This window comes from Cavia porcellus, unplaced genomic scaffold (genome assembly GCF_034190915.1).
Source record: "Cavia porcellus strain 051 isolate PalLab524CR breed Dunkin Hartley unplaced genomic scaffold, mCavPor4.1 scaffold_10, whole genome shotgun sequence".
NCBI lineage: Eukaryota > Metazoa > Chordata > Mammalia > Rodentia > Caviidae > Cavia > Cavia porcellus.
This window is the reverse complement of record NW_026947493.1, coordinates 32,311,747-32,330,585: the sequence shown is the minus strand read 5'-3', so window position 1 is coordinate 32,330,585 and position 18,839 is coordinate 32,311,747. Positions and strand designations below refer to the sequence as shown.

The following is an 18,839-nucleotide window of genomic DNA, read 5'->3' as shown; positions in this document are numbered from 1 at the left end:
TGACCTGTGCGCAGGATTTAGGGGGCAGGCTTCCCTGGAATGTATAGATCACCCAAAACTCTTGGCAGGCTACAGTCAGCTGGTGTGAGAACATGGCTGTTGCTGAGCTGACTAGCCATGGTGGGGGCACTCAGTGGTGCCACAGGGCGTGTGCCTTTTGCCTTCCCTCCTCACCAGGTCGCCGTCCAGTGCCACTCTTAGCAGCCAGGGAAGGTCCCAAAGCAGGGAGGGAGGAGGAAGCAAAGAGTTAATAGTCTACCAACTGGACAAGCAGGTGCAAAATCATTAGCATGTGGCTTCCCTCGCCATTTCACCTGGCAGGGCAGGACACCCTCTTGTGTCATTTCTTTCCTTTCGAGACTTCTTGAGACGCATGGGCTGGATTTGAGGGGCCACTGCGTGGAGGAGGGAGAAACGGGAAAGGCTGTCTCCGTGGCCTATGGATGGCTTGGTCTTATGAGTGGGGAGATGCAGATGACCCTGGCGTCGTAGTTAGTTGGAAAGGCCTCTGAAGATGGTTTGGGCCATTGGTCCAAATGCCTTGTGGAACAGATGAGGAAAGGAGTTGCAATGTATTCTGGGACTGCTTTCCTCTTCCCTCAGACTTTTAGTCACATCCCTGTGTTTCCAAAAGTAAGTAGGTTTGAGTCACTTTCCCAGGATGTGTTTCAGTTTCTCAGAATGAAACAGAAGGAAGACCCTTTTGTAAGAGTGAGTATCAAGTCTAAAGAGCAAAACCAGTACGAACTATGGGAAAAAATATCCAAGCGCTCACCAAAAGCTCATTTCGGACAGTTAGGAATAATTTGGCAAAGCAGTGGCTGCATACAACATGACTTTGATGTCCTTAGCAAGGGCAAGCAGACCAAAACTTCCATGGTAGTCGGCATTCCTGTGATGCTGCCTGGGGCTGAACCACATTGTGTCCAGATTTCCACAAGCCCGGAGTATACACACACACACACACACACACACACACACACACACATGCACACACGCATGCATACACGCAGTTGTTCTTGTTACAACCTTCTGGGGCTTTTCCAGACGACCCTGAGCTCAGACATGACTCCAATAGAGACAGCATAGTTCTGAGACAGACCCACAGGCCACCCAGTGCCACCAAAATAGACATGTGAAGTCCCGGCTTAGCTGACAGGGAGGGTGGAGTGGGGCAAGCTGCTCCAAAACACGTCCACCTGGTGGAAATACTCTGGACTAGAATGAGCTGTAAATAAACTAGACTGTGCTAAAAACAAACAGTTCCAGGGAGGGAGGGGACAGAAATAGATGGCTTTCACCTGCTGCGGGGAAGTAGGTCAAGGTCAAGGGGCAGGGAGGTGGAGTGGACAGTGCAGGCATCTCGTCAGGAGAAGCAGTGGTCATTCGTTTTCACTGATGGGGTCCGCAGTCTCTGGGAAGAAATAGAAGTGATTGTTATGTCACCAGGAGAAACTAAACTGGGTACTGAGTGAAGGAAGTCATTCACGGCCATATATGGTCTGGAAAAATAAATGGTGATGAGAGGGAATCTGCCACACGGACCGCTAGCCTCCCAGGTGTTCCTGGCTGGCAGAGGTTCTGTGGGAAGCGGCAACCTTGGTCTTTAGCTGTCTCTGCGGGAGAAGAAAGACAATGAGGGAAGTGTAGAAGGGCAGCGCTTCCCCACATAGCCGAAATAGGGTGGAGCGCTGACAGTGCCCCTCCTGCTACTCAGCGCCTTAAGGGAAGAGCGGTGTATGTGTGTGTGTCAAGTGTGGTAACCGTACAGCTCTGTCCTTTGACTGCTGGAAGAAGCAGCCCATGAGAGCAGAGCCGACCTGAGGTGGTGTGGTGTGCCACTGTAGCACATGGACAATTTCACACACACCAGCCCCAGAGGGCACCACTCTGTGATCTTGAAGGGTCAGGACAAAAGTAAGCACACCCTAAAACCCTAACCAAACAGAAGGAAAACAAGAGCGTCATCCAGCCACAATGATCACTCCCCATTTTTGCAAATACAAGCGGTCACTGCTTTTTACCGATCACAACCTTGGTCCTTTTCCCTTCCCATTGCTGACGTGAAGACACCCAGCACAGTTGAGCCCTTGCCTCCTGACCCCAGAGCAGAGCCAGACTTGCTTCCTCGTAGTTCCCCCCGACATCACCCAGCAGAAACCCAGACCCTCGAGTCAGCCCTTCTTACCGAAATGCCTCCGGCTCCTCCTGGGTGAGTTTGCTCCTCTTGCAGTGAGTGAGTCGGCAAACACAGGTTGGGGGACTGCAGTTGTGTTCCCAGTGGTCACTGGGGGTAGAAATTGATGCAGTAGTCTCAAGTAGTTTTTCTGGGAGGCTTTACCTCCTTCTTAGGTGTTGGCCTTCATTCTTACCTGTATGCAGGCATAGTATAGAGTTTAACTCTGGAACGAGACAGCTTAGGGTCAAGTCCGGGCCCTTTCACTTACAACCTGAATGATTTTGGATAAAATGCTTGATTTGCTGCTTCAGCTAACTGTTCTGTGAACTGGGGGTGATGATGATGATGGTGGCGGTGGTGGTAATGATGATGGTGCTTAACTGTCACACTGGCTGTGAGGAGTAGGTAAGTGTCTCTGCACGAACCACTGAAGCGGTATCTTACATATGGTGCATGTCATTAATGCTATTAGTTCAGCAAACATGTGTAGAGTGTCTGCTGTCTTTCAGGAACACTATTAGACCCTGAGAATGAGTCTCCCAGGAAACTGAGAAAACTGTTTTTACTTCATGGAGAAAATTAATGTGAAGATAAACCCAGAAAAATATATGTAGCAGGACTAGACATGTTGACACACACCTGTAATCTCAGCTTCTCAGGAGACTGAAGCAGGAAGATCAAAAGTGTGAGGCCAGCATGGACAACTTAATAAAATTTTAAAAGAGGCTGAAGGGATGAAGGTTAGCCCTCCTTGTGTTTGATCCTGAGTACCTCACAGCAAAAACAAAAACACAGCAGGGCCACCCTACCTTAGCCTGGGAAGCTGAGGATCCTAAAACTTGAAGTCAGAGTCACAATGATAGATGTGGTGATAGATGACCACACAGATTCCGGAAGCTCAGTGATTCTGTGAAAGCGTAGAGGTTAGGGTGCCATGGTGAGATCAAAACTGGGAACTAAAAAGGGATGGCTTTTGGCGATTGTGCACATTGCTGCCATGAACACTTTAGTTCGGGGATTTTGGTGAAAAACACACCCACCTTTCTGTTGGTAAATACCTAGGAGTGAAGCTACTGGGGTACAGTGTGTATCTATGTTTAGCTTTAGTAGAAAATAGCAAGCAAACACATTACATCAGCTTCCTCCCACCAACCGGTGTGTGATAAATCTGGTTGTTTTATACCCGTGCCACGTTTGGTATTTTCTGACCTTTTCATTTTAGCTGTCTGGGTAGGCGTGCAGTGATGTCACCCAGTGTGCAGCGGAGGGAGTTAGATGGTACTGACAGACGTACAGCTGACCTCTGCTTAGCAGGGCTAGCTACACACAGTAGCTTCTGGGACTCCCACAAACACCAGGCCATGCAAGAGAAGTCAAAAGCAGGAACTCAGACTACATGGTTCCATTTATATGAAATTAAAAACCAGGTGAGATGAGCCCCTGGTGTTAGATTCAGTATGGCAGCAGGTAGGGAGCCCTGGGATGGGCGCTTACGTGGCTTCTGGTGCTGGGTGTCTATTTCTTGACTTGAGTGCTGGTTTCTAGAATCTGTTCACTTGGTAGAGATATCCTGGGATGTCACTTACGATCTGGAGCTTTTTGTAATAAAGTTTCCCACTGAATACGTACTCGACGCAGGTGAGACTCTACCTAGAAAGGAAGGTGTAGAAGTCCAAGACCCTCCCTTATCTCCTCATGCTCAGATTAGGTCTCTGGCTTATTGGGACATTAAACTGTGACTTTAGTGAAATGACTGACGTGTGAGTCTGCATGTAGAGGCTGTGTTTTAATCGTGGGCCTGAGCACCTGGACATCACTGCCACCTCCAGCTCTGGCTGCTCTTGTTTACACAGTTTCCCTCTAAGTGCAGTGTCAGAGTCATTAACAAACACTTCCTGCTCTCCATTACTGGGCCACATTATGAGTCTGTCTGAACTCTGCATTGCTTTTCACAACTACAGAGTGACAGGTTTTGACGAAGGAGAGATGCATCTTAGAGTGTCATGGTGTCTGTGCCATATTAATTCCACAAAAGCGAGGCAAGGTTATGTCAAGTAGCAAACAGATCTGTTCACATCCCTAATGTGGAGGACCACTAGGCCAGCTCTCCCTGGAAAAAGACCATTTGTCTCCATCTTGGCAAACCCTTGCCTTACTTCCATGTATTGATCCATGCAGAGCTGACTAAGAACATGCTCTACCCCGTCAATTGACTTTAAGCCATGCAAATGGGTCTAGCCAGTGTGCTGATGTGTAGCCTTGAAGCAGTGATGCCCAACCTGTAGCTCCCTGCTACTAAGCATGAGCCAGGCTGAGAAACAGTAGTGCTGTTGGCTGGAATTCAGCCTCGACAAAGAGGGCAGGAGGGCAGGAGGGCAGGAGGGCTGAACACCAAAATTGAGGCAACTGACCAAAAGCACAAGGTATTTCCTCAAACTGTGTTATGTGGATTCCTCCAAACTTAGAGGCTGCCTGCTTCTGGAATCTGGAACTCTCTCTGCACACCTCTCTGGTGTATGGCAGAGATGCCGTGGTGCCTCCTACCCAGCCCAGCTCACAGCACTCACCTACTTCCTGCCGTTCTCACAGTCTTTCACCTGGGCCACTCCCTCCTCACGAGTTAATAAAACCCAGGTTTGGCCTGGATCCTGGCTGTCTTCCAGTTAACCTTTGTTCCGACAGGACTTGGGACACCCTTGGGTCCCCACAACTGCAGATGTGTGTTTGTTTCTTTACTTTAGCTGCACGTTGCACTGGAAGTGGTGACTGGAATTTACTAACTAGAATTCCAATAACTCCTCCCCTGGGGTTACACATATAAACTCCTCAATGCCACGACGGGAGATGAGATCCAGAGCAGCTCCCTACACCTACATACCAGAAGTTAGAGTTGAGGTTTGGGGTGATTGTGTGGGTCCCCTGGGCACAGTGAGCATGACCCCATACTAACAAGCAGCAGTTTTCTCTGCCAGCCCTTCCTGGCCTGGATCAGAAGAAGCGTGGTGGCCACAAGACATGCTGTCTCCTGACCCCCCCTCCACCCCCGCTCTTCCCTCCACCATTCTTCCGCGGAGACCGAAGTCCGGTGAGTACTTAGCACTTAAGGGTCCCCGTGGGCCACCTCCACAGCCTTGGTTGAGAGTCTACCCCTTCATTCTCACCCTGAAGTTGAGCCCTGAAAAAGACATTTGCAGTTCCTGGGCCATATCTATTCTTGTACGATCTCAAATCAGTGTTGGAGGGAAGGTCTTCTCAGCCAGGTACTGATCTTGGCAAAGTGTCCCATCTTTTTTAAAACAATGAGGTGAATTTATAACTTTTTGGGTTTCTATCGACTTCAGATACAGAATTTCCCCTTTCTTTTCTATTCTCTCAAGTATTAATAAAATTACCCCAGCCAGGGGGTAAAACAATGGGAAGATAAAAATGGAGAAGGTAGAAATGGAAAAGGGAGGATGGATAAAAGGTAGAAAACACATACCAAAGTACAATTAGGCTGGAGGAATTACTTCTAGCATTCTTTAACACAGCAGAGTAACTAATCTACAATTTATATTTTCAAATAATTAGAAAAAAGCCTAAAGTTTCCCAACCAGAGAAATCATAAATGTTGATTTGATTATTATACGTTGTATATGAATATTACATTATCATAGTATATCTCATAAAAATGAATAAATCTTATATGTCAATCACAGAAAAAAAAACTTTCCTAGAGTCCATGTCTTCGGTAGACCACATCCATGAAGTGACATAGGAAAGTGTCCCAGTAGCCACACTGAAGCATGAGAAGGAACAGATTTTGGGGAGAAAGGAAAAGGTGGAGAAAAGCTCAGGATTTAGAACCTAGAGGATGAAAAGCCACGGCATTCTAGGGACTTGGAACTCAGATCTTTCTGGAAGCTCTTAGACCTATACTGTCCCATAGCTACTAGCTTGAGTGGCTATCAAGCACCTTCAGTGACCCTAGTTCAAACTGAGATGTGCTACAGTATAAAATACACCCTGGTGTATGAAGACTTAGCATAACACAAAGAATGGAAAATGTCTCAATAGCAGTTTTTATAATGAATATATATTGAAAGGACAATGGGGTACACTGGGTTAAACAAAATGTATTATAAAATTAATTTCACTTGTTTTCTTTTGACCTTTTTAAAAGATGAAAATGTGGCTATCAGAACATCTAAAATGGCAATGTGGTTCTCGTCGTGTTTTTTCGTCTGGACAGTGCTGTCCTAGACATTGAATCAGGGCCCTTGAAATGAGCTTAGTAACTCCTTCCAAAGTGGCCATGCTATCTCATGAGTCCACCCAGCCAGGGTCTCAAGAGCAAAAACAAGAGAGCAGAAACTGCTGGCTCCTGAGTCTATCTCAGGACACCCATTAGGGTGCCAAGGAATCGCCAGTCATGGACCTGAACACAGAGCAGGGCCATGTCCACGGAGGCGGCCCTGCTTCTGTGCCCTCTGATCTGTAACCTTGTGTTGCTTTGCCCGGAAGCTTCTCTCCCCAGATGTGAAGAATCTCCTCCTGGACCTGGAGACCTCACAGTCCCCGTGCCCGCGAGGCTCGCTCGGCTCCCCTGGGCCACCCGGCCCCCAGGTGGGTGTGCAGAGCAGCGGAGCCCCTCTTGGTATCTGCCCCTTGAACCTGCTGAGGGGCTGCTTCTCCTTCTCTACCTGCTCCCTCAGACCTCCCGGGGAAAGCGCTGGTTTTCTTCTGGGTGAATTCTGGCCTCTTGGGTTTGATTCCTAATCTATGCAAGGGGGATAATGCTCCTGCCATTCTACATTTCATGGGAATCAAGTGAGATTTGCCTATATGGGAATGGCTGTAACTATAGCTATCATGAGACAAAAGTTTGACAGTAATGCACCTCATGTGACCACTTGCCCACCTACAGACCCAGAGGTACCAGCGTGCAGTGCAGGAAAGTGGGGGCACAGAGGACTATTCATTACTCGGAGCGTCATCGGCCCCCCACTATTGCTATCAAGCAGCCCGCTTATCCCTGCTAAAAGTAAAGGAAGAGTGAAAAAGAGACAAAACCGGAGAAAGACTTTCTGGAAAAAGAAAAGAGTCCCCTCTAGAAGCCCCATCTCTCTCCTCTGTCCTCTGCCTGCCTTAGAGAGGGGCTCCATGAGTGAGGGAGTCCCAGCCTGGGAGGGGGAAGAGAGTACATTGAGCAGTCAGCTCTTCAAGTTCTGCCCATGGAGGGGACATGGAAATTGTCACTTTCCTGAGTTAACCATCCCGTGGCTTCCTACCGCTGGACGACCAAGAGCCAAACTCTGGAAGTCTTAGTGATCTGTATCCTCACAGAGAGGACTCTGGCTTGATCCGCTCAGCAGCCCACACATCCTGCAGTACCCATGCAGCACAGCCACTGCAGTTGTCTGTGTTCTCACACCGTCTAAGTTTGTTTCAATGTTAGGACCTTTGCACATGCTGGTCCTGCTTTTTGGGAAGTTCTCCCTTCAGATATTGATCATAGCTGGCTCCTTTTATTCACTCAGAACTCAATTTTCATGTCTCTTCCTTAGAAATAAATAATGAAAGTAATCATCACTCCAGACCCCAAAATCTAGTTGAATTTTTCCTCAATCTGTTATGGTTTCCTGATTTCCTGTCGTTGTTCCTGGTCTCTCTGGTCCCTCCTCTATAATAGAAATGTAAGCCCTGTGACATACTGTGGCCCATGAATCAATCCAGCAACAGTCTGTTTTTCTAACTGAAGTTTTATTTTCTGTGGCTGCTTCTGGGTTACGAAGGTGGAGTTGACAGAGACCAGATATGACCTCCAAAGCCTAAGATATTTAGTTCCTCTCAGGCCTTGTACAGAAAAAGCTTCACAGGTCCTTGCCTATGGGAACGGGACATTTTCCATCCACCCATAGTTGTATTCCCAGTCTACACTGGGGCACAGAGTTGTAGCCTGTTCTCCATAAACACTCGTGGAATGCACTAGAGAAAACAGGAATTTGAGCCCAAAGGCTACCACAGAGGATCTGGGGAGTCTGAAGAAAGGCGAGATGGAAATCCTCTAAGGTGGACTTTATTGTCCTGCCTGCAGCAGTCTATTCAGATGGGTCTCAGGGTGCAGGGGAACTGACAGAGCACTGGGAAGAAAGGAGGGGTCCTCTGTGGACCCCAGAATGGCAGCTCTTCCATCCCACTGAACACCTGACCCACACAATCCCCTTTGACTTGCCTGGGGCTGTGTTGCCCAGCTGTGAGGTCTTGGGGCCCCCTCAGTTCTCTATCATAGTGTGAATGCTGCCCCTTCTCAAGGTGAGGTCAGGGGACTGGTGGCTTTCGCACCTGTAGGAGCTGGCTAGCAATGCAGAATCCCCCTTCCCCAGTGGCTCAAACACAATCCTCCTTTTAGCCTTTCACAAGACATGCTCCCCCCCACCCCGCACGTTATAGATCGGGAAACACTGAGCACGAACACAGTGATCTTGTACAATAGTTTTATCCATTTCAAGAAGCAACAAATATTATAGCTTAGAAGAACAAAGAGAATGAAATACAATTTTTTTCCTTTTTCCCTTTCCCAAAAGAGTAGGTATACAAATTCAAAACGGTGGTTCTCAGCCTTTTCTGCACGCTGTGATCCCTTGGGGGAGTTTCAGAAATTCCTGGAGCTCATTCTCTTCCCACTAGATTGTTATTTAATTGGTCTGGTGTGTGGTTTGGGCTCTCAGAGTTTTCCAAGATCTCTGAGGAGCTGCAGTAGGCTGATAGGTCTGGGAACCAACCACTGGTTAGGGGCCCCTGGCCATTTGAACAAACTGTAGAGAGCAGATTTCAAGCTGCGTTTTCACTTGCATGTTTACCTGAGGCTCTGAGGGTGCCTGATGCATTTGTCCCTTGTGTCCTGGGGAATTTCTAAAACAAAATCAATCACTGAGCATTTCACAAAGCTCAGAATGGGAGCTCAAAATGTGTTGTGAATGCGGGTGTGCAAAGCGTTGGTACAATGGTTCTTAGAGCCCCTGAGGTAGAATCTCCCCACTTCTGTGGCTCAGCAATGGGACAGAAGTGTATGCTATTACTTCTTCACATTTTTATGTCTTAAAAAAGAACATTGTTTCTAAAGAAGGACAGGGAGAATGACTAGGCACCTTGCACCCACAAATGGTCCATGGGAATTTGTAAGTCTCTTGCTTCCCTTCCCTCTTGTCTGGGCCTCAGAAGAGCTTTAGTAGGATAGTTGAAAAGCTAGGAGAGGTGGTGTCACATCATGTTTTTGGCAAGTGGGATTTCCCTGGGATCCTTTTGCTGCTCTCATTAAGCACCCGGAGTGTTTCAGGTAATCAAGGTTCCAGGGACAAAATTAAAGTCTCACAGAGAGTGGATGTGTGAGCACTACAGTGGAGGTACCCCTGGAAAGGCAGTGCTGAGAAGGCTCAGGAGAGGGGGCAAGGAGAACGGGCTGCAGGACAGAAAGCTCCTCTCTGGGGTCCCTGGGACCCCGCACCCACACAGAACAGCACTGGTTCTGGGAGGGCCCAGCGTGCCGAGCTCTCTCCGCCTCCCCAGCAGCAATCCCCCTTTGGTTTGATATATTCCCTCTGTAATTCTTGTCTTGATTGTGTAGGGTCCACCGGGGCTTCCTGGAAAGACAGGACCAAAGGGAGAAAAGGTACGAGCCCCTGCTTCCTTCACCCCGCCTCTCCTTTGTAACTCCAGCTTGTTTTACCAGGATGCCACTGAGAATTTTCTGGTTAATATTTCAAAATAGGTGCTAATTCTGTCTCAGTGTAGCGGCAAGGCCCCTGATGCCTGGCTGCCACGGGGGTGTGGGATAGTGCTGGTGTGTTTGGCTTGGTCCGTTGGCATGGAAGAAATGCTGTGACCAGCAGAGGACTGGTCAGCCGACTGAGCCACACAGTCGCACCCAGCCACCAGTCCTGTGAAGTCCTCTGGTGCCAGAACTTCTCCCCAGAGCAGACTCTGCTTACCTGTCTTCTCCATCCACAGGGAGAGCTTGGCCGGCCAGGAAGGAAGGTATGGTCCCCACTGTTCTGTCAGCGTCACCCAGGCCACTGTATGCCACATGCATGTGAGTGCTTGTATGCTCTCAGGAGTGAGGAGCCAGCAGTTCACTGCTACGGCCACTAATAAGCAGCTGGTGGACAGGGACAGTGACAACAACAGTCCTTTGGTCAGGAGCTAGAGCGTGCTGCCCCCAGACATTCAGGTTTCTTCCAATAGCAGCAGCAGGCCCGGCCAAACTTCCTCCAGGTTCAGACATGTTATCCACCAGCCATCAGAGAAACCCTCCAGGGCTCCAGCCAGCTCCACAAAGGACTAAAGTGCCACACAGACATAAACAAGTAGATTTTGATTTTTGGTCTATCTAAAATAAATGGGAGTCACTTATGGTCACAGTGATGCTGAGCAAACCAAATGTTCTTTGTCAAGACTCTCATTAGTATCCAGAGGAGGAAACCAGCAGCCTGTCTTACTCACTGTGGTTAGTGGACACCCGCACTGATAGTCTTGGTTCTGTGATTGAAGGAAGTGTGAAACTTTGGCAGAAAAGATACTTATGGCTATAAATTTAAATTATATTTCTGGTTAAATGTTTTACTCAGATGGGTTCAATGTCAACAAGACCCTTGCCAGGTACAGATGTCAGCTCCAGCTAGAGTGCAGCAGCTGTCTGGAAAAGAAAGTTCCCATGCTCAGACCAAACAAGTGCTGTGTTGATTAGTGATGTCTGCCATGGGTGTGAAAAGCACAAGAACTCAGTGCACACGCCAGCATTTGGCATCTCTGAGAGCTTTGCTGAGTGCTTCAAATCTTAGCTGGCTGAGATCAAGACAGACCCCTAGTCCATGCTTCCAGTGTCCCTTACAGGCTTTGCCCTTCCATCGCCCTTGGCTTATGTTGTTTTCTCTAGAAGCAGAGATATGTACAAGTGAACAATTATTAAGGGATCTTGTTGAGAGTGAGGGAAACCAAGCAAGAGTGTGGTCTAAGGTGAAGTTCAAATTCAGAGGCCTGATCCCTGTGGGAGCTCTGGAGCACGGGTACCTGAAATCTGGCTTACTGGCTGTAGGAAAAGGAGGTACACAAATCACCAGGCATCCAGTGGCCCAGGCATAAACTCTACAGTTGCAGGTTGTGGAGAGGTGTCGTTAACAGGAAGGATGGAACTTCCTGGGGATAGTGCTCCAAGCCAGTAAAAAGATCTTGAGTGAGCACCAACAGTGTCTACTGCTGATCCACACACAGTCCTGTCTCAGTCCACAGCAGGGGACAGTAGGGTGTGGAGAACCCGCTGGAATGCAGGAGACATTAGGATGAGTGGGCAGACATGATAAAGACTGAAAAACAAAAGTTTAGTTAGCATCCTTGTCCCTCTGTTCTCCATTTATTGAGTAGAATGTAATTATGTTTTGTGATATTTTATGGCACCAAGGATTTAACTTGTATCTAAGTGTCCCAGCTTTTCTGGCCTCAGTCTTTGGAAGGTAGGGATGAAGGCCCTGTGGGCCATGCAGGGAGGCCCTCTACTGGTATCTGGGCCCAAGATGTTCTTGGGAGGAGGGAAACACACCAGTTGTCCTAACTTTTATTCTTGGTTTTTGAAGGGTAGACCTGGCCCCCCAGGTGTTCCGGGCATGCCTGGGCCCATTGGCTGGCCGGGCCCTGAAGGACCCAGGGTAAGTGTGTTATGCTCTTGGGCTTATGTGATGTCAGAAAAGGAGAGCAAAACATGACAGGTCCCCTGGCATATAGTCAGTGCATTATTACCTAAAGAGGGGAAAGAAAGGAGCTTAGGGACTGTCCAGGGGTCCCCAGACACTTCCTCCTTCAGTTGGCCTGTAGACCTTGTCCAATGCGAAGGCTCTGCCCATAAAAGGAGAAACAGGATACTCTTTCACAGAGCCCTGCTTCTCCTTTGACCCAAGAATTAGCTAAGATTCTCTGGTTTCCCCGTGATGACCCCAAGGGCTCTTTGTGTCAGGAAAATCTTGCCTGTCGAGCTGATCTGGCAAGAGTAGAGGGCTGAGGAAGTGGGTGTTGGCTAGCTTGGGAGAAAGGTGAAAATCATACCCAGAGGGATCATCAAGTGCTGATGAAATCTCCTCCCTCAGAGAGGAAGGAAGCACACCCACCTCCATGCGTCTCCTTATGGTCTTCTCAGCCCTCCTAGGCTACGGTGTGGTGATGTCTGATAGGCTCTTCCTATGCAAAGAGCAAAGCAGGCAAAGTTTTTGTGTGTACTGAAAACTTTTCTGAGGTCTTGGTGCCCTCACACTGTGAACTGTTGTTTGACTTGGAAATTTTACCGGAATCAGGGATAGGCAGGTGAATGCCACCACCTGTTCTGACTCTTTTACTGGCTATATTATGGGTACAGAAAACTGCATTTCCAGTCCACTGTGGGACAGTCCCAACAGTGTTTCTTTTTAAACTCCACTGTATAGAGCTGACCCCTCTGACAGGCAATCCTGCCACATATGGCAAGTGAACCCTCGGAATGCACCAGCACAACCAAGGAGCTGAATTTTCATTCTAATTCATCTGAATTTAAATTTAAAAACCTTTCCTCAATTCAGTTATTTGAAAACTTTTAGGTATATTTAGAGCAACTTGAATGTGTGATTCTTTCACAACTAGAAGTTTCATGAAATCTAATTACAGATGAAGTATTTTGAATGTAAATTTAACTTAAGTTGAGATGTTTTATAGGTATAAAATAAACAACAGATTTCAAGTATTTATTATGAAAACAGAATATAAAATTTCTTGTTGATAATTTTAAATTGACAATAAAAACTAGTGAATTAAGCAGAATATATTGGTGAAATTAATTTCACTTGTTTAGTTTTACTGTTAACATGACTTCTAAAAACACTTAAAATTCATTGTGGTTCACCTATATTTCTACTGGTTGGTGCTGATATAGAATTCTTAAGTATGGAACATGCTAGAAATTCCAGCTGCAGTGTTCTCTCGAGGGTAATGGAACCCACTAATAAACCTGAGTGTGCCCCCTCCCCCATCAACTATATCCAGAGGTTGACACTCACTGTACTTGGCCACGAACATAGGGTGAGCATGAATGGAGATATCTGAAGGCCCTCCCTATGCAAAGAGCAAAACAGGCCAAGTTTTTTGTGTGTACTGACACCATGTCTTCTGAGGCTCCAGTTCCTTCATGCTTTCTCCCTAGCCTGCTTGCAACTGTCCCTAGGAAAAGGGAGAGGGGGGCTGGAGGACCTCAGATTCACAATCCAGTTTCCATGTCCCTGCTTCTCCTAGTTCTGTTTCTTGTCTGCAACTCTTCTGGTTCAGTTTCTTGAAGAAATGTCACTGTCGATTTTTTTGTCCTTCTCTTAATTCATGCAGGGTGAAAAAGGCGACCTGGGTATGATGGGCTTGCCAGGGTCAAGAGGACCAATGGGCTCGAAGGTCAGTGTGTGCTCCAGAGAGACAATCTCAGATTTTCTTACGAAGGCTCTGGAGCAGCTGTGGTCTACAAAAGGGGGAGTGTGGGGTGCTGTCCTAGGCTGGGAAATGTTACAGATACTGGAAAGCCCAGTGCTTCCCCTTATCAGCCCTTTGGGGGACATCTTGCCCCAGGATGCAGGTGCATAGGGGTACCCTTCTTGCTGTCTTCCTGAACTGTGATGATCAAGCTTCTGGACAGCAGAGCAAATGGAAACTTTTGTTCAGGTCTCTGCGAGATAAGAAAGCAATGTTCTTTTTAAGCCTGATACAAACACAACCCTCTGGGACATCTTTATGATTGCAGCTCCACTAAAATTTGTGGTGCAATGTGGAGAGTGCACAGTATCCCAGCCAGGGATTTCTTGCACTCTCAGACCAGCCAACCACCTTACAGCACTGATTGTAGGGGCTGGGAATTTAGCTCAGCGGCATAAGAGCCTGCCTAACAAGCACAAGGTTGTGAGTTTGATCCCTGGTACCAAAAAAAAAAAACAAAAAACAAAAAACAAAAAACAAAAACTGATTGTAAATACACTTTCTGCTTTCCTCTAGGGCTATCCTGGATCCAAAGGAGAAAAGGTCAGTACTTATGTCTAATGCCATCCCAGGACCTGGTCTGGGCTGTAGGCTCTTGAGTCAGCAATGGACAAAGGATGGGCTGAGGTCTCCCTTTAGTCAGTACCTGCAGCAGTCATTCTCATCCATTCCTCTGTCCTTTGTCAGTGGCTAGAGAGAGAGAGGCCTCCAGGACAGGGGGAGCTCACAGTGGAGACAGATACCTGTGCATGGAGCAGATGAGTGAAGCGGGTAGGTAGAGGATGGGCACAGTTTGCATGGGGTGCTGGAGGAAGGCAGCAGGTATGTGTCCCTAAACGCAGCTTCTGCAGACTCGTCTCCTCACCTGTCAAAACAAAACAAAAGCCAACAGACACTTGGAGACAAATTTCCTATGAGATTATGGACAACACAGGACCTAGAATTTTCCTTGAGTTGTCCTTTATTAATTCAAGACATCTTTGGGGTCCAAACAGAAGGCAGATCACAAAGTCTTCCTTTCCTGGGAAAGCCACCCAGCATCTCTAGGTCATCTGTCTGTAAAAGGAGGGTTTTGGCTTGGGAAACTCTTCAGCTTGAAATGCTTCACTTCCTCTACTGTACCCTACCATGATATTAACTCACTGGCTCTCTCTGTGGTTTCCTCCTAGGGATTGAGAGGTGAAAGGGGTGACTTGGGCCCCAAAGGTGAAAAGGTAATGACCAGTCCATAGAAATGATAAACTAGAGTGGAAGTGATGGCTCCCTGCTCATCCCATACGTGGAATGAAGGATGGATGGACAGAGAAGCCTCCATTTTGAAAATGGCTGACCAAGCTCATCCTTTGAAGTGTTATCAAAATATTTGTTGCTCTATTCACAGGGTTTCCCAGGATTTCCTGGAATGCTGGGGCAGAAAGTAAGTACCTAGAAGTAGTAAAACACAGGTCTCAGTTAAAAAAAAAATTCAGGCCTCCAAACACAACAAAAGGAGCCCCTATGCTGGGGCTCCTTTTCATCAGGCAGGGAGAATGGGTTTAATTGTGACAGGTTCTGGTCAGGTTTCCCTACCTACCAGGGGAGGGTAGCAGGATGGTTTCCAGCTCAACAGGAGACAGACTGTTCTGTCCAAATAGCAAGAGGATCTTCTTTGCTTTCCCTGCTTCTAAGAGGGACATGGTGATGTTCAAAAGCAGGGACTTCTGTGACAGGGAGCTCAGACCTGAGCTACAGGCCCAGGCGTTTGGCTTGATGACGCTGCTGCCCACACTCCTGAAACACAGATTTAAAGTGGGGTGTGCATACAGTCAGATGTGTGCAGAATTGTTCTAACTGAACGACAGCAATCATTTTATAGTAGGTAAGTTTGTATTTAATGTTTTAATTAAAATAGTGAAATATTCAGTGAACGTCTTATGTAGGAGAAGGCCTAATTTCAAGAGTCTGTTTTGGGTAAATTAAAGAAAAAATATTCTGTAAATGAGAATAGAATGATAGGCAAATATAACAAAAAGTATAAAATCAGACTTTTAGAAGCTTTTACTTGTTAGGGTCTGAGAAAAAGGATGAGGTCAGGATGAGGGGAAGCACTCGGGAATAGAGAGAACGCATCAATGACCATTAAAAACATTTCCTAAGCCAGTGTCGTAACACTGGCTCTTCATACCGTAATGCATTGACATTGAAAAATATTTTAACTCAAGTCTCAAATTGTAATATTTTCAAACATGCAAGTGGATGTGCTTTTTGAATGTTTTGATTTTTAAGGTTCATCTTAAAGTATTATTTTTCAAACTTAGACAAATTTTTATCCTACTGTATCTAGTAGCTAAGTATGTTTAAATATTTTCAGTCATTATACAAATGTGTTGGGGATGGTGGCACAGGCCTATACTCCTACTCCCTGGGAGGCTTAGGTGAGAAGGTTGCTGCAAGTTCAAAGCCAGTCTGAAGTCTATAGAAACAGGAGGTCTTGATTAAAAAACAAAACAAAACAAAACATTATATAAACAAGATAAAAAAGAAAAAAAATCATTTAAAACATTTAGGTTAGCTGGGCATGGTGGCACACACTTATAATCCCAACACTCAGGAAGCTGAGCCAGGAGGACTGCCATGAATTCAAGGCTGGCCTGGGCTACGTAGTGAGTTCAAGGCCAACCTGAACTATATAGGAAGACCCTGTCTCAAAAATACAAAGCAAAACACAACAAAACAAAAAGCAATGAACCATTTAGTGTGGATCTTTATTCAGTGTGACAGTGAACCTCAAAGAATTGTAAGTTACTACAAAACTAGGTACAATGGTTTCTGTGGCCCCTGCACCATTTTTTAGGCTTGGCATCCAAAGGGTTCCTTCTCCCTTTCAGGGAGCTGATATGACTATCATAGTTAGGTCTTAAGAGATAAATTAGATCAAGAAATTGCTGGCTGCTTCCAGTTGGTTAAGAGAAGGGCCACACTTCCTTCTAGCAATCTCTTTTAAAAATTTATATTGTCTACACTACTGTTTTCATCCTGCCAAACAAGACCTCTCCTGGTCTGTCTAAACAGCCAAGGGGAAATTGTGCAAACATCTCCATGGCAACAAAGAATCCATCCTGTCCCCTGACACTCTCACCACCAGGAATGCAGAAGGATACCACAAGCTGGCAAGAAGGCACAGTCTTAAAGAACAGTTCTTGGTGATGCAAGATATTGGGACTTGAATGGGGATGAATTCGTGATGGTGGCTGAGCTGACAGATCATTCAGAGCCCTTACTGTGTATTCTCCAGAATCTTCCACTGTATCACACTGCCGGGTGTCTACGGTTGTCTCTGAGTGGCCAGGGCAGCTCTTGATCAGCACAGGCTGCTGACTAGCAGAAGGTCTCATGGTTGGACCTGTTAAGTTTTCTCATTGGAGGTATATTTTGGGCTGTAAGGAGACTGCAGGAGGCAGGCATAATGTCCTCTACGCAGTCATGGTCCCAAAAAAGCTGTAATCCTATAGACCAGCTCTAAAGTCTAGACTCCTAGAAGACCATGAGGAAGAAAAAGGAAAGGTATGATGGAGGAATGAGTTTTCCAAAACGTTGGCCTAAGCTATGAAATTCTGTGGCTGGTACATTTGGTTCTGATAGTTTAATATAAAATTATTTTGAATTGGGGATGTCGTTCATATCATTCCATCCCTTGTGCAATAATAATATTGACTATCTGAATGCATGTTTGCAACATCTCTCCCCACAAAAAAAGTTTTTATCTAAATCAATGGAAGGGAATTGGAACTCAAAGCAATATTTACTAAAGAGCAGGGAAATGTACATGCCTGATGAAGACCATGTAAATGGGTACAAGCTTCCCAAAGATGATAACTGGCAAAGCTATGTCCAATCATTAAAACCACTAGATTTAACTTTGTGTTAAAAAAAAACAAAACAAAATCAAGCACAATGTAAAAACTTTAACTAAAACAGGCTTTTCCCCAGTTTGGAGTATCCCACATGTGACCAAAATATAGAGACCTGCACTTAGGTTATGTTGGATGTGGCCTCCAATTTGGCCACTAAAATATCTACTGCCCCACCGCTGCCTCTCAGGTGATAAGCAACCAGCTCAGGGTCTTTTCCTCCAAAGACAAGACTGCCTTTCATGTGACACCAGCAGTCTCCTGAGCTTCCAGGCCACCTAACCCCTGGAAAAGACTTGGAGTGATCAAGAAGCTGCCTCACGGGCAGTGATGGCGTAAACCCAGATAGATAAGCCCACTCTGCATGCTTCAGTTCCTTCTTGCTTCTCTTTCTTCTTTCCAGGGTGAAATGGGCCCAAAGGGTGAGCCTGGGATAGCAGGACATCGAGGACCCACAGGAAGACCAGGAAAGCGAGGAAAGCAGGTAAAGGTCCAGGGCTTACCACCTCCCCAGGGCAGAACTTTCTCACCTGGAGGCAAAAAGAGCAGGTCCGTAAGGTCAGTCAGAGATGTCCCGTAGCCCTGGACTCGAGCATCCTCTGGGCTGGGGGACAGAAGCACCACCACTTGCAGGAGCTCCTGGCTGGTCCAGGCTGGCCACAGTTCCAAAGCAGATGGGCAGGGTGGGTCATTTAGCTGCACCTAACACAGAAGCCAGAGGGGGTCTTCGGCTCCCAGGAAAAAGTCTAACTTAACCAAAGCAACAGGAATGGAAGGAAACTCTGCTCACTCCCTCGGGAAACTTCTTTGCCCTCCGTGTTCCAGACAAGTGGGTTTTCGAGAAAGGAAGATAGTACCTTGCAATTAAAGGTCTTTTGGGACTCAGTGACTGGGTGGTTTTCCCCACATGGGACCCCAGTTTATAAATGATCCTTTCTATTGGGCATAGTAAGGACTTAGGGAAATTGCTCATTTTGAACTTTCCTGGTCAGCAAGCTCCTGTGCTGAGCAGTTGATGGGAAGGAAAGAGGGAGGTATGTTTGCCAGGGCAGCTCTAGAACTTTCTCAGGGCTTCGGGAAAATTTTCAGTCTTTTCTGTCGTGTCTGGCCACTCCTGAGAGGAGCCCCTTCCTTTTCGTTTGTCAGTTTATTGGCCTTTTTATTTCAAAAAGATAGTTAAAATTCAATTGTATTGTTTAAATGTTTATTGAAAAGTGACCATACTTCCACTTCGTGGTACCAGACAAAAGCAAAACACC

General features: G+C 46.6%; 1 protein-coding gene across 3 annotated transcripts in view; it reads left to right on the top strand.

Annotated features, from left to right (window-relative positions):
- The window catches only part of Colq (collagen like tail subunit of asymmetric acetylcholinesterase), a 64,080-nt gene that overhangs the window by 26,240 nt on the left and 19,001 nt on the right, over positions 1 to 18,839 (top strand). For all 3 annotated transcript variants that reach the window (XM_063257202.1, XM_063257201.1, XM_013144046.3), the window contains exons 2-11: positions 5,152 to 5,264; positions 6,683 to 6,784; positions 9,786 to 9,830; positions 10,169 to 10,195; positions 11,788 to 11,859; positions 13,553 to 13,615; positions 14,207 to 14,233; positions 14,860 to 14,904; positions 15,072 to 15,107; positions 17,984 to 18,064. In XM_063257202.1, coding sequence (XP_063113272.1) covers positions 5,152 to 5,264; positions 6,683 to 6,784; positions 9,786 to 9,830; positions 10,169 to 10,195; positions 11,788 to 11,859; positions 13,553 to 13,615; positions 14,207 to 14,233; positions 14,860 to 14,904; positions 15,072 to 15,107; positions 17,984 to 18,064 — 611 coding nt within the window. The remainder of the gene's footprint in view (positions 1 to 5,151; positions 5,265 to 6,682; positions 6,785 to 9,785; positions 9,831 to 10,168; positions 10,196 to 11,787; positions 11,860 to 13,552; positions 13,616 to 14,206; positions 14,234 to 14,859; positions 14,905 to 15,071; positions 15,108 to 17,983; positions 18,065 to 18,839) is intronic.